Source organism: Stegostoma tigrinum, chromosome 4 (assembly GCF_030684315.1).
Source record: "Stegostoma tigrinum isolate sSteTig4 chromosome 4, sSteTig4.hap1, whole genome shotgun sequence".
Lineage (NCBI taxonomy): Eukaryota > Metazoa > Chordata > Chondrichthyes > Orectolobiformes > Stegostomatidae > Stegostoma > Stegostoma tigrinum.
The window spans coordinates 48517985-48532889 of record NC_081357.1 but is presented as its reverse complement, the minus strand read 5'-3'; the positions used below and the strand labels follow the sequence as shown (position 1 = coordinate 48532889).

The 14905-nt window shown below is 38.6% G+C and overlaps 1 protein-coding gene across 2 annotated transcripts; it reads right to left on the bottom strand.

Moving 5' to 3' along the window:
* Nucleotides 1-525: 525 nt before the first annotated feature.
* Nucleotides 526-14539, bottom strand: prss35 (serine protease 35). Of its 2 annotated transcripts, XM_048531642.2 has the most exons (3): nucleotides 14228-14539; nucleotides 12017-12111; nucleotides 526-3690 (listed from the first exon to the last, which is right to left on the bottom strand). In XM_048531642.2, the coding sequence occupies exon 3, from the start codon at nucleotides 3669-3671 to the stop codon at nucleotides 2538-2540; it is 1134 nt and encodes a 377-aa protein (XP_048387599.1). In that variant the 5' UTR covers nucleotides 3672-3690; nucleotides 12017-12111; nucleotides 14228-14539; the 3' UTR covers nucleotides 526-2537. The 2 variants fall into 2 exon arrangements, with proteins under 2 accessions (XP_048387599.1, XP_048387598.1); XM_048531641.2 differs by lacking the exon at nucleotides 12017-12111 and having other exon boundaries at nucleotides 14228-14537.
* Nucleotides 14540-14905: the final 366 nt, after the last annotated feature.

The following is a 14905-nucleotide window of genomic DNA, read 5'->3' as shown; positions in this document are numbered from 1 at the left end:
CACTACTATTACATATAGGGCCCATTTAATGTTGCAAAATCTAATGCTACTGTACTTGTAGGTTGTTTTGTTTTTAGGTGAAGGTTGTTTGTGTCTTCAAGCCACATTTCCATCTCTAGTTTTATAATGTGTGTTGTATTATCACCATGACTCACGCTGAGACATTTGCTTCAAAAACAAGGTGGAGCCATTGAATTGTCAACCTCAATCAATCTTCTGATTATTACCATATTTAATGTTTGGTGTGCAAAATTGATTGGTTTACTCCCTTTAGAAATAACTTACCTGTTACTGAAGGTCAAGAGATTTGTTTGCGAAATTCAGCAGTATGAGCAATGAGTGAATTATGGAACATAATTACTATGTGATCAGAATGACTTGCAGGATTATTGACTGAATAAATTAATTTGATGACAACTCAACTTAGAGGCAATATAATACACTGCTGATGACGTGCAATAAACATCATACTATGAATACTCGGAAAGTGCAACTAGCTCCTTATTTTAGAAAAAGCACAACAGATAACGAGACTGAAAAGGTCTTTATTTTCCTGCTGAATATACAGTGAGGTTCAAAGCATACATTGTGTTTTACAGTATACAACATCTCAGTGAATCTACAAAGAACGTTACTTTCCAAACATGCATTTCATGAAATTCTTAAAACAACAAAAGAGCAAGTATGCAAAGCAACCTGAATCCTGCTTCTAACAAATAAATGATCGACACACATTTTTTCCTGTTATATAATTCTCCTTATGATCGTTGTCAGTCATTATCCAATCCAGGACATTTTACCATTGGACTTTGGTTGAATTTCGGAGTTGTGTAATTATCTTGGAAGAAGAGTACTCTTTATTAGTTTGGAAGTAATCTGTGATACCATTTTTCATCAATGTTTCCTCCTGAAAATGTATTTTTTTGTGATCTTGTGTTTGGCCTAAAAAATATTAAACATTATTCTCAATTTAGCAATCATCTTCATTTGAACTATTCATCAAAGAAGTGCTCCTGTGTTTTTTTATCCACAGTTTGTGTTTGAGTAGTTATATTTAATTTTAAAGAGTGAAAGAACTGAGTGAGCAGAGTGAGCCACTTTACAGTTTTTAACTAAATTATTTTCTATTCTATCTTTATAGTTCTCATATATGAAAACTGCTTAACATGCAAAGATAGTGACTGTAGCAAATAATACAGCAACAGTGCATTTAAAGTAGTAGGATCTTCCTGACCTTCCTAGTTCCCCGAATTTGCTGATTCACTCTATCTATATCTTGTGATTTTATTTCCACTGAAATATATGTTTTCAGACGAATGTTAGCACCAACATACTATTTCAGTTTTTATTTATGGAAGTATTCTGTACTGCACCTTTAAAGAACAATGTTTGTTACCAAATGCGGCCATAGATAAGTTCTGAATCATGTTACTAGTTGGCATACGCTTTTACTTCAGACAAGACTGCAGGACTGAACCATTGATCTCTATATAAATAAACATTGCATACAGTTAGCACAACAAATTATTAGACTGATACTTTAAGCATTAGTTTCTAATTCTATTCGAATGGTTAGATACAACTGAATAAGATGTTTCCGACAATTCATTCTCAAACAGATTGTCAGATTTTCTGGAAAAAGAAACTGTTCTTGGACAATTATTATCCCAAAGGCAGTAATTTTCCTCAGTGTAGGTGATATTTTTTAACCTAACGCTGACTCAGTACTTTTAAATATAATAAAGGAGAGATGGTTGAATTTTGAATACTTTTAACTGGATTAATTGCCAAGTTGATTTTACACAATTTTCACAGATTTATTCTCTGAAATCTGTCTGAGTATATCAACAAATCCTTACACTTGTGTTAAGATATGACCAAAACTCATTACAAATCTCCAGTTCCAGATATTACAAAAGTTGATCAGTACTACTGAGACAAATGATACAACACCTTAATTTACATTACAAACAACTAGAAATTCAGTAACAAATGAGGTTTGGCTAGCTTTGTACATTTTATTACTAGAACAAGTATTTGTACTTTAATAAATGCCATGTGTAAAATCTGAGTCTATCTTAGTTTTTATGGATAAAGGACAAGTAATGATGTTGTGGAGATCGTAGTAGTGCATTCTTCAAACATCTAAAAATAACTTTAGGAATGAGCAAGAGAACCATTCTCCAATTTAATACATCTTACAAATTCATTAGGTATAACACCTATTGGGTTTTTAATCAATCTTGAGTAATTTGTTCCAGAGATTAATTATTACAGTAAATCAAATACTGAACAACTAAACAACTTGAACAGCAACATTACCAGTCAACAATATACTCTGAAATAGTCCCATTACTTTTATATTTTATATACTTAAGTTAGAGCACCCTGAACAGATTCTTTTAGTTGAGATGAAAATGCACATATCATTTAAATGTGCATTGATGGAATGCCATCATCTATTTTATATGCAGAAAATCTATGTTTGCACACAAGTACAAAGATAGAAATACATGGAATATATTTAACCAATTCCATCAACCATCCCTGCAATCAGCATAGTTTCCATGTATCCAGAAACATATCTGTGCATATTTCAGTGGAGTAATGCGCACAGCCACATTGTAATCCTGCTGTACACCATTGACATCCACCCACTGATGACCAGAAAAGACTCCAATGATTTTGCGTTTCCACGAATGCTTGTCTGGCTCTTTCAGACGAATGTAAATACCTGAGCCACTTGACCCAGGATTAGCATCACAATACTGATAGAATAGATCGTTGGATTCATCAGACACAGTGCAGAAGCGATATACCAGTTTCCCCGGTCTGTCAGTATCAAAGCCTGAAAAGTGAATCCGGTTGCTTGGCATGTTTTGGACAGAGGGACTAATTCCAATCTCCATATATTTGTGTTTCTGAGGTCGCTTTAATTCAAGAATAGCATAATCATAATCCACTGCAATATCATCAGCCACTCCTTTGAACCAGCCCTTTGGTACTTGGGTACGCTTTACTCTTGACCATTGGAAAGATGGCTTATCCCTTGTTGATCGTTTAATCCTCTTCGATCCTCTCTTCCTTCCACCCCTCTTGGATCTCAACTTTAAAAATCCCACTCTTAGCCTTTTGGCACCTTTCACATAGTCTCTACCATCATGAATGCAATGAGCTGCTGTTAGCACATGTTTCTCTGACACTAGAATCCCAGTACACCCTGTAGAGATTTTCACTGCTGTATTAAAAGGATAGCTAGTTATGAAATGTGTGTTACCAATGCTAAATCTGCTGTCTAGCCCAAAGACCTGCCTCCTTCTCCTAGAATGGCCTTTTTTCTGAGCAATCTCAAATTCATTTTTCATGTTGAAATCTTTGACATCTACCTCAGTCAACGTACGTGTTCCGTTGTGGTACAGTGTTTCATATGAAAGGTAATTCTGAAAGTCAGACACGGTTGGCAGTGGTAGTTTCTTTTGGCAAACAATCCCACAGGTTGAATTTATCAACAATTTGGTTTTAGCTTCAAATCTTGGAGGTTCTATGCTTATGGTCCTTCTGTCCAATACTTGAGGTGCTCTTTGTAAATGCCAGGTATAATCTTCCTCAGTGCCAATCCCAAAGGCAAATGTGTTCATCGAAAGTAATATTAAAAGTTGTATTATTCCCATGGTGAAAACAGAAGATTTTCTGTCAGGAAAAGGAGAAAAATGGCTTTAATTGTGAAAAAAATAGATTTTTCAGTTCTGTTTTCATACATGTACATTAAGAAGTGTTTTGTTATGTATCTATCAAAATGATCAAAAGTCAACATCTCAATGGCATTGTGGAACTTAAACTGTAATATAATTTGAACCAATACTGCTTCAGTAAGAAAAAGATAACTTTGAATCATAGATACTGCAACATAAAGGAGGTAATTCAGCCCTCGGATGCAATAAAGAATTTTTTGAAAGGGCTGTCTACTTAGGTCTATCTTTTTGACTTTTCTCGCACAGTCATTCTTTATCCCTTTTCAAAATAAAATTACAGAACTGTATATGGTTGAACTTGTCATTTTGAATCAGAGATTTAGAAGGAACAGTGGGAATAGAATCCAATTCTTGTGAACGCTGAAGAATACAATTGTTCCCTCGTGCACTCTTCTCAGCTTGTGTCTCCTTTCTGACATGTGGAATGAAGTTCCAGAGGAAGTAGTGTATGTGGATGCAGATATCACATGTAAAAGACATTTGGATAAGTACATGGATAAGAAGGGTTTGCTCAGGAAGGTGGGACTAGTTTAGTTTGGGATTATGGTCAGCCTGGACTGGTTGGACTGAAAGGTCTGTTTCCATGCTGTATGACTCTATAACACAGACTGTTTTGTGAGATGAGCAGGAAGGTCATGCCATGAGTTTACTTCCCTTCACATGATGTCACCAGACTGAGGTTTATTCAGATCATGAACTTTTCCCACTCAATGGAGAAAAATAAGCTACAACACAATTTTTCACTGATTCAAGGAGACCATTTCTAGAAATGTATTTCTTTTTATTGTTTCTTGGAATCTGTGCTCAGTAGCTGGCTAAGCATTTATTACCCATTCATAATTGCCATTAAGAAAGTGGCAGTGCATCACTTCTTGAATTGCTAAAGTCCATTTGATGTAGGAATCATTTCATTAGGGACTGATTTCCATGATTTTACCTCAGTGATAGTGAAGGAGTAAGGATTTACATCCATCAAAATGTTGTGTAGGTTGGACGGGTAATGATGTTCTCATCTGTCCTTCCAGGTTGTAGATGTTGTTCATTTGGAAGTTGCTCTCAATGGAAGCTTGGTGAGGCACCAGTGCATCCTGTATGTGATGCACATTGCAGCTACTTTGTGCTGGGTGTGAACATTGAAGTTGGATACGCAGATGATCAAGCAGAAATATATGTATAGCTCACAGAAAGAACTCTCTCCCTGCCCTCACACCCATCACAGAACCTAACAGCTTCTTGATTGATTCCATAATGTTTCTCTTCCACTGTCTTATTTGGAATACAACTTTAGGTATAGTTTATTCTTTGTGTAAAGGAATACATCCTCATTTCACTGGTAAACTTGCCAAGGTATCAGACTTGGGTCTGAGCTACAACTTTCACCACTGAGTCAGACAGTCACGTGTTCAATCCTACACCAGAGGCTTAAGCATTACATTTGAATATTCATTTCAGTGCACCACACAGGGCGGACAACACTGTCAGAAGTGCTGTCTTTAGAACGTGATGTTGAACTGATACTCCTTCTATCATTTCCTGTCATAAGAATCAAACCAGATCTAAATTACAAGGAATGTTGTATTAGTCGTGCCTCACAGTGACATTCCCCTGACTGCCACTCAATGACAGAACCAAATTGATATCACTAACGAGGAGAATCAAGAAGAATTGGATGGAGATTACAGTACGATTTGAATTAAAATGGAGAACATGGATTCAGAAAAGTACCAATCATGAAGGTCTCATCACATGCAGGTGATACGGAGGAAGATCACTGGTTACTACTGTAACAGTTTAAGTGAGCAGCTGGATACCAATACACACAGACTGACAGGAATATTATTACACTTGTTTGCTCAGATTTGCATAACATAACAATGGCTACAACAGTAATGACTGACTGAGCTTTGAAACATTTGCTTTGTTTATGAATTTGACAGGTGTTTAACAAAGGTACAACCCGATTGTCTACATGTTGATTTGACTGCTTTAAATTAAGGGCTGGAATTCTTTGAAGCTGTTGAATATTTATGTTCATAGTAACTTTCAAAAGACACAAATTTATAAAACAGAAAATTATAGAACTAGTTGAGAAGTAAATACATGTATAATATATTCAGCTTCCTTAATTTGAAATGGTTTTTGTATTTTCAAAAATCCTTGCCTTACCACAAATTGTTTCGATTTTATCGACAAGACTAATGTTTTAATAATGTATTACACAATAAGACAATAATTATATAATATGATAATAGGTTTTGAGAGAGTTAAAGATATATGTTCATGTTATTCCTCTCCTTTTGATTCACATGATTATATTCCTTATGTTGGAGTTATTGAAGAAAGATAAAGACAAGGAAAAACAATAATTTTGCCTAATTTATTCATGCAGGAAATTTAATTCTATAAAATTTTACAGGAAATGTTCAACTGAGGCCTCACCTCCCTCTCAAATGATCCCACTAGCACTCTTAGCAGAAGAGGCATTCAAGACAACACTGGATGACTATTTAAGTAGAAACACAATGCACGATTACGGGGAGAAGTCAGGAGTTTGGCACTAAGTCAGAACGCTCAGAGAGCCAGTGCAGTTATGTTGGGCTGAATGGCCTTCTGCACTGTAATAATTGTCATTCTGGGGAGGGAAATTCTCCAAATTTTACACATTCATGGTATGTGAGCATCACTGGCAAGATCAGCATTTATTGCCCATTCCGAAACTGTCCTTGAGAAGATTGTGGTGAGTTGCCTTCTCGGATTGCTGCAGTCCATGATGTGTAGGTGTAACCACAATGCTGTGGTGCTAGGAGAAAGTCCCAGGAATTTCACCCAGTAGCAATGAAGAAATAGTGATATATTTTGCATATATACTGATATACATAAGTTGGGTTGTGTGTGACTTCAAGGTGAAGGTTTACTGTTCCCTCTTATCTGTTGCCCTTGTCTTGTTAAGTGGTAGAGGCCACAGATTTCAAAGCTGCTATCAAAGAAGACTCCATGTTCTGCAGTGCTCCTTGTATATAGTACACATAGCTGCCACTCTGTATCAGTGGTAGAGGAACAGAAACAGGCTGCTTCATGTAAATCTTATCCAACTTGTTGAGAGTTGTTTGAGTTGCATTATTGAAGTTCAATCACATTCAATCTTATCTATTGGAAAGGTATTCAAGAAACAAGTTAGTTCTCACAGAATTCCCAACTTCTGAACCCCCTGTTTTGTAACCATTGTATTTATTTGGTTGATTCAGTTAAGGCTTTGATCAACGGTAATCCCCAGAATGTTGATTATATTGTATCCAGCAATGGCAATTCCTTCGAAAGTCCTGAGGAGGTGACTGAATTCTTGATTGTTGTCTGGTACGTGCAAGGTATGAACGTTACTTGCTGCTTTTTAGTTTAACCCTGTAACAGCTATAATTGATCCCTCAATTAGTATCACTAAAACAGAATTTCTGGTCATTTATTTCACTACCTCGTTTGTGTCCTTGTCATGCTCTCGTGCCAAACTTACTTCCAACAGAAGTTACAGGCAAGAGTTTTGCAGGTCCTGTGGGGTCTAATTAAGCATTAGGTACAGAAACAAAGTTGGAAAATAGTTGGGCATTAATAGGAAAACTGATGGCACCACCAGGATCTTCCTAATGGAAAAAGCTCCATCTCCCATGCTGGAGCCTACCATTTAACTGGAGATAGTTGCCTGGTAGCATGCTGGTCCCCATCAACACTTCCACTCAATCTCCCACTTCATAATTATAGTTTGCTGTGTTAATATTCCTTTGCTAATGAACTAATCAAATCGTTCAAAACAAATTTGAAAGAATTCCTGTTTTTTTTCCCTTCAGCATTTGTAATACATAATATTGGTATAAAGCTAAAACAATAAACACTGTTAAAGTACTACAAATCTCAAAAAACATGTTTTTGAAAGAACCTGAATTGAACTATCTTGTAATATTTTATTTCAAACCATGGTAGATCGCACTGTAGGGAGATACCTTTTTTAAAAAAATTTAGGTTAATCTCCATGATTTGAAACAGGAAGTTAGTTGAAGCCTGGAAACAGCTTTAAAACCAGCAGGAAGAAAGAATCTGCCAGATGGTGCAGCAAAGGCCTATCAAAAATAATGGGTCGTTCTGATTTTGGAGCTGGAACCTCATGGCTTTCTTGCTTGAGGTGAGACATCCACAATCATTAATACAACCCCAAGAAGTCTTATATGTCAGGAGAATTACACTATCCCTGAGGAAAATCAAACTGAATTGAGAGTTGTCACAATGGTCTCAGTAGATGTGAAAGGACCTTCAAGATCCTGTATTGTATAGGGCAACACTATGGTAGAAATCAAAGTAGAACAGGTTGAGATTTTCAGGTTTTATGAAATCTTAAGCTAGATGCTTTATTTGACAGAACTGTTTTGTATAGAACTTGAAATTTTGTGATGCAGCATGTTCAGTTAATAATTAGGACTTCAAATACCTTTTTCAAAGTTAATGGTCTCCCTCAAGATACTACTAATTAAAAATAAGTATTTCTCTTCTGAATGATCCTTGAAGGCCACAAGACAATAGAAAGTAGGAGCAGAAGTGGGCCATAAAGACTATAAGGTGTAGGAGCAGGAGAAGACTATTCAGCCCATCAATCTGCTCTACCACTCAACTTAGCTGATATGACAACCCTCAACTCAATTTTCCTGCCTTTTACATATAACCCTGAATTTCCTTACTGATGGAAAATCTATCAATCTCAACCTTGAGTATACTTAATGACGCAGCTTAAAAGCCCTCTGGAGAAAAGAATTCACAAATTTACTTTCCTAAGAGAAGAAATTCCTCCTTATTACAGAGTACAACCCCTTACTCTGACATTAACATACTTTAGATTCATGCATGAAGACTCCAATTCCCTCTGTGCTGTGACTTTCTGCAGTTTTTCTCCATTTAAATGATATTCAGTTCCTCTAATCTTCCTGCCAAAGTAAATGACTTCACATTTATCCACATTATATTCCATCTGCCAAGTTTTTGTCCACACACTTGTCTATGTCCCTTTGCAGACTTCTTGTGGCATCCTCATCACTTGGCTTCCCATCTATTTTAGTTGTCATCCAAGAACTTCACTGTCTCATCCAAATCATAAAACATATTGTGATAATTGTGGCCCAAGCACTGAACCCTACGGTACTCCACTGGTTAGTGCGTGCCATCCCGAAATAGCCAGAACGCCAATTCTGACTTCTACTAGTTAGCCAATTGTCTATGCATGTTAATATACTATCACTAACACTATGGGCTCCTGTCTTAGTAAGTACTTTAGCATGTGATACCTTATCAAACATTTTCTGAAAATTCAATTATTTTACATCCAGTGCATCCCCTTTATCGATCCTGCTTATTACTTCCTCAAAATTGTAATAAACTTGTTGGGCATGATTTTCCCTTCATAAACCAAAGCTGACCCCGTGTCATCACATGATGTATTTCTAAGTGCTCTTGCTATTGCAATCTGTAAAGTGGACTCTAATATTTTCCTGATAACAGATATTAAGCTAACTAATCCATTGTTACCTGAGGTTTTTGTTTCCTTCCCCATCTAAATAAAGTGTTACATTGTTTTCCAATCTGCCAGATTAGTTTTTCAATCCTCTGTGATTTATCCAGAAGAATCTAAGGATTTTTGTAAGATTATTACCCGTGCATCCACTATCTCTACAGCTACTTCTTTTAATATCCTCTGACGTATTTCAAAAGCTCCAGGAGGCTTCAGTCTTGAGAGCCATTCATTTCTCTTGCACTTTTTCTCCAGTGATTGTTATTGTATTTATTTCCTCTCCTCCTTTTTGCCCTTGATTATTTAATAATTTTTGAATGCTATTAGGGTCTTCTACTGTAAAGTCTGATGCAAAAACTCCTCTACCATTCCCTGATTCACCATTATTTTCACAGCCTTACTCCCTAAGTAGCTTAGGTTCACTTTCCCTATCTCTTCCTCTTATATATTTTAAAAAGCTCTTGGTTTCATTTTGATGTTACTAGCAAATTTACTGTCAAAGTTTATCTTCTCCCTCTACATTTTTTGATCGTTTTTGTTGGTTTTTTTCAAACGGTCCTAATCTCCTGTCTTACTACTAATCTTTGTCCTATTGCACATGTTTCAACTGTGTGTGTTTTAATTTGATGCGAGCATTAACTTCCCTAGCTAACCCTGGTTGACTTACCTCTTCCCTGAATCCTTCTTTCTCACTAGGATACACATTTGCTGTAGGCCAAGAACTATGTCCTTAAACGTCTGCTATTGTTCCTCAATTATCTTTAGTGCTAAACCCCTTTTGTAGACTACTCCAGTTAGCTGTCCTCTTTCCTTTTGTTATTGCCCTTATTTAAGATTGGCACAGTTGTTTCTAATACAAATTTTCCCTCTCAAACTAATTGCTAAATTCTACCATATTATGATCACTGTTTCCTAAGGGGTCTTTTACTCTGACATCACTTATTGCATGGACCTCATCGTGTATCACCAGATCCAAAATAGTTCAATCCTGGGTTGGACCAACAACATATGGTTCTGGGAAAGTGTTCCAAACACATTTTGCATTCTTCCCCATGGTGTTCTCTGCCAATCCGGCTCTCCCAATATGCATGAATGTTAAAATCACCTATAATTAATATACTGCCTTTTTGTTTTATATGCTGTCATTATCTCCTGAAATTCTTTTGGGAAATGTTTAAATTAATATCTTGAAAAGTCTGGAATGTAAAACTAAATGGAATATAAAAGTTGGGAGATGTACTGTATTCGTACAGGGTATTGATAAAATCACACTGTGAGTACTGTGTGCTGTTAGGTCTCCTTGTTTAAGAAAGGATGCAATTGCATTAGAAGCAACTCAGAAAGAGTTCATTGAATTGATTCCTGGAATGAAGTGCCTAACTTATGAGGAAAGCTGAGCTGGAATGAGGCTGATTCCATTAGAGTTTAAAAGGATAAGAAAAAAATCTTATTGAGACATAAAAAAATCTGAGGGGCATAACAGAATGGGTGCTTGAAAGGATATTTTTCCCCTTTGGGAGTAACTAGAGCTAGGAGTTTAAAATTAAGGGGCATTTCATTTAAGATGAGAATTTTTTTTCCCCCTTAAGCTCGTGAGTCTGTGGAACTCTATTCTCTGGGGAAGAGTGCAGGTGGAATTTTTTTAAGGCAGAGGTAAATAGATTTTGTCTATAACAAGGGGATCAAAGGTTATTGGGATAGCCGGGCAAGTCGAATTGAGGATACGATTGGATCAGTCATGATCTTTTTTGAAAAGCAAAGCAGCCTTGAGGGCCAGAGTGGCTTATTTCTGCACCTAATTCAGGTGTAAAAGTGAACTCTGTAAATATTTTACAAGTGATCTTATGGAATTATTTTCCAAAAAATTTAAAGGAAGATGATTTAGTTGACAAAAGCAATAATTCTTGTATTCATTGCTTTAAAATTAAAACATAAAGGAGGAGCACAGAAGCAATTTGCTTGCTTGCCCTCTCTACACCAGAATAAACTTGTTGGGCATGATTTTCCCTTCATAAACCAAAGCTGACCCCGTGTGTGGCTTGGCAAGGCCTGAAGGTGCTGGAATAAATCTTTTTAGAAGGCACCTCCAATACATCTGTGTTTCATGAAGATAATCACTGGTATTCCATAGCATCAGGGCTCAATAAAACCTCACTAGACAAAACATTCGCTGCCAATAATGATGTATCAATGTGTTAGCTTTGGCTCAGTGGTAATATTTGGGTCTTCTTATTCCTTGGTTCAGTTTCAAAATTAGTTGGAGGTATTCTTGAGCTAGTTTCTTTTTGCAACAGTGAAAATATTAAATCTATAACTTGTACTTTTCGCTGGCCGTTTACAAAACATTATCTTTCCCAGCTTAGTTCTTAAAGGCTGGCCACACCTAGGTTAGCTCTTTCTACTCGGAAAGTAGCAACCAGTAGCCGTTTTGCTGCCTGTTGTTATCTCACCGCTAGGTGGCAGAACATGACAAGAGACCTTGGAATATATTTAAATTCTCAAGTTTCTCAATTTGGAGTGTGTATTAGAAGTTCCCTTGTTTTCAATGTCAGGTTCAGGTTAATGCTTTGGTCTGTTTTGTCCTTTGTTTGTATTATAAATTACTGAAAGTTCGGAGGACTTTATAAAGTATCCACCCCCCATCGCTGTAACACTGCCGCACACATTTAGTATTTTATACTGTTCCGTGCAACAAACTGAGTAAAATTTCCAAACTCACCCAGTGGAATCAAATCTGGCAACTCAGATATCAAAGTCGCTGTTGAAGCTTCGTTACGGAATCACACAATGTTTGTCTCACTGAATCTCCTCAATCTGAAACAAAATACCCCCCGGTCCGATCAGGAGCCACAACAAGGAAGTTTTGGGTTGAGACGCCTACTGCATTACGGAGTTTGTTCTTCGCTCACGCCAGAAAGATCGACTTCATCAGGACAACCGCTTCCATCACTGATCCCATATTCAAGAGGCATCATCTCTGCAAACCCAATTACGGAGAGGTGTCCCTCCCATAAAGCGTGTACTGTTTCCCTTAGGGTGCAATAACACTCTCTCTCATTTCTGACTTGCTAAGTTCTCCTTGCATTTTATATTTTTACTTTGTATTTCGTTTTCCTCTGGTCGTTTCTAATTCTCTGCAATTTTTCTAAATGACTCACTTGTACTCCCACCTCCACAATCTGTTGAAACGTCCTTATTCGTACAAACCATGATACACTTAAACTTTCCCGGAGCTTTATATCAAAAGATGCACATAACAGATTGTTCATTTTTTCTTTAAATCTAAACTTTTCAAAGTGATCTGCCGCAAGATTTTTTTCACAATCTTAGTTGAAAGTGACTTGTAACGTTTAATCCCTTTAACCAAATGTGTCTTCAAACCGTCAAGTTGCAAAGATTAAAACAACACAAAACTGTCAAGGAATTAAAAGCTCAGGACAAATCTGTCTTTGACAGATTGCCAGGGGAGACAGACCCCGGATCCCGCGGAATGAGGCTGCAAATGCTGGTGACGTGCCCTGCTCGGTGCTCAGGAAGATGGCATGTTCGACCGTGTTCAGACCCCAAGAAAGCGTATGCGCCGCTTATAAAAAGAAATGCAGGTCCCGTTCAGTGAAGTAAAGCAGCATTGTGTTGGTCATTTTCACATCAAATGAACCATTTCACCCAAACAGAGGTTCACTGAGTGACCAGGCAGGCTGGGTTTGGTTTTCTTAGAACAGAGAAAGCTGGTGTGGGGGTGGGGGGGGGGGGTCTGACTGAGATGCACGAAGTTCTGAAGAGGTAGGTGATGGAGGAAACTTTCCTTCCTTCTCAATTGAAGGGGGTCAATGATCAGGGAGCACAGTTTTAAGGGAAGGAGCAGCAGGTTTGGAGTGGATTGAGGGAGGTTTGGGAGTGGACCTGAGGGAGGTTTGGGAGTGGATCTGAGGGGAAGCAAGAGGGTGGCTAGTGGGCACCTGGAATTCACTGTGTAAATGGATCGTAGAGGTGGGACCAAATCAAAACATTTAGGTGAAGAGGACTTGGAACGCCACAGCAAACAAGACTATGAGTCAATTGCTGGGAAATGGGATTAGATGTAATGGACCGAAGAGACTTCTTCCGTGCTGTCTCCCAGCAGCCGTGGCGGTAAAGGCGAGAGAGAAATGCGCAAGCAGCTCTGGAATGCAGAGTAAGGAGTGAGAGGGAGGCTGCCTCTCTACATACACACAGACACAGACACACACACAGACTCAGAGAGCTGTTTCTACCTCCCCAACCACCCTCCATCCTCCCCATCACCAAGCAGCACCACGATCGACAGAACTGAGAACCGCAATTCAACTCCTCACCTCATAGCACTGGTCTCAGAACCACCTCCAGGAGCTTTCATGCATAGTTTCAACATTATTTAAAACAACACCCGCTCATTGCAAATGCTCCAATTTAGAAAAGAGAGCTGTATATTAATAGTTCGATCTTCACCAGAATTAGACAAAAATAACCCGAAAAAATAACTTAATTTGCGGTGGAATGCATAAATCCATGACACAGAAGGTAGTCCATTGAACCTTCTGATTTTGAACTTTTAGTTATTATTTTGTCCACACTTTCGATCTGTTTATAAAGGAAAGCTAAACAAAGCAGTGGTGTTGTCAGGAACCTCCCTGTAGAAAGGGGGGCCGATGTCCCCTATTTTGTAATGCCTGTCTGGGAAAAGTCTTTTTCCCCTGTCCTCACACCCACCCCCCAACACCTACATGTGCAAGAATTGATCAGTGTTCCTGACCTAAGCTGGCTGCTTTTCGCCACTAATTCCAACAAAGCAGCTACAAATTACTACACACGGTCTGACCTGTAAAGTTCTCACTCTCCTCCCGCAGCTGCCACTGAAAGCTCACCGACTCTCACCGCCCCCCCAGCTGTGAATGCTCTGATCATTTCTTACCTGTTACCATTCGCTAGGGTGCAGATGCTGTGCGGTTTCCTCTGCCAGGGTATCGCTCCTGGGCCCCTCACATTGCAGGAATGGGGCGCTTTGTATCCGGACAAATCGTCTTCCCGTTCACATTCAACACCAAGGCAGAGCACGACTGAGCAAGTCCGGGCTGCGCCGCGCACTTGATGCTTCTGAAAAAACAAGGGACAAAAAAAACCCTTCCCGTTTCTTCCCAGTCCAAGAGGGGTGTGTCCAGTGGGATTGGCAGCCCCACACGCCAGCCTGTCTCTCTCTCTCTGGCCCCCACCTCCCTCACCAGTTCTTAAAGGACCAGCCCGTCACATTAAGACACTGCTATTGTTTCCAAGTCGCTGTTTACAAACCGATCTCTACGTTCTCCAAAAACACGCACACAGGCTCGACTGGAAACAAAAAACTGTTGTGACCTACCAACTGATTCCATCCCTCCCCCCTAAACCCTCAACAGCTGGCGAGTAAGTTTCAAAGTGTGTTCCAACACGCCAGACGGTGAATCAGAGTGCAAAGGCACGGTGCACCTGGAGCACGGAGACCGCCTGGCACTGTCCAGCGTAAGCACGCTAACCCACCGCTACCCACTGCACCCTGATTGCGGCTTTTTATCCCACAAAGTGAGCGCCACAAACTTCAAACTGGGATTTTTTTTAC

Bases quoted from the DNA above. Each gene is read 5' to 3' on its own strand.
- prss35 (XM_048531642.2), bottom strand. From the start codon at position 3,671: ATGGGAATAATACAACTTTTAATATTACTTTCGATGAACACATTTGCC.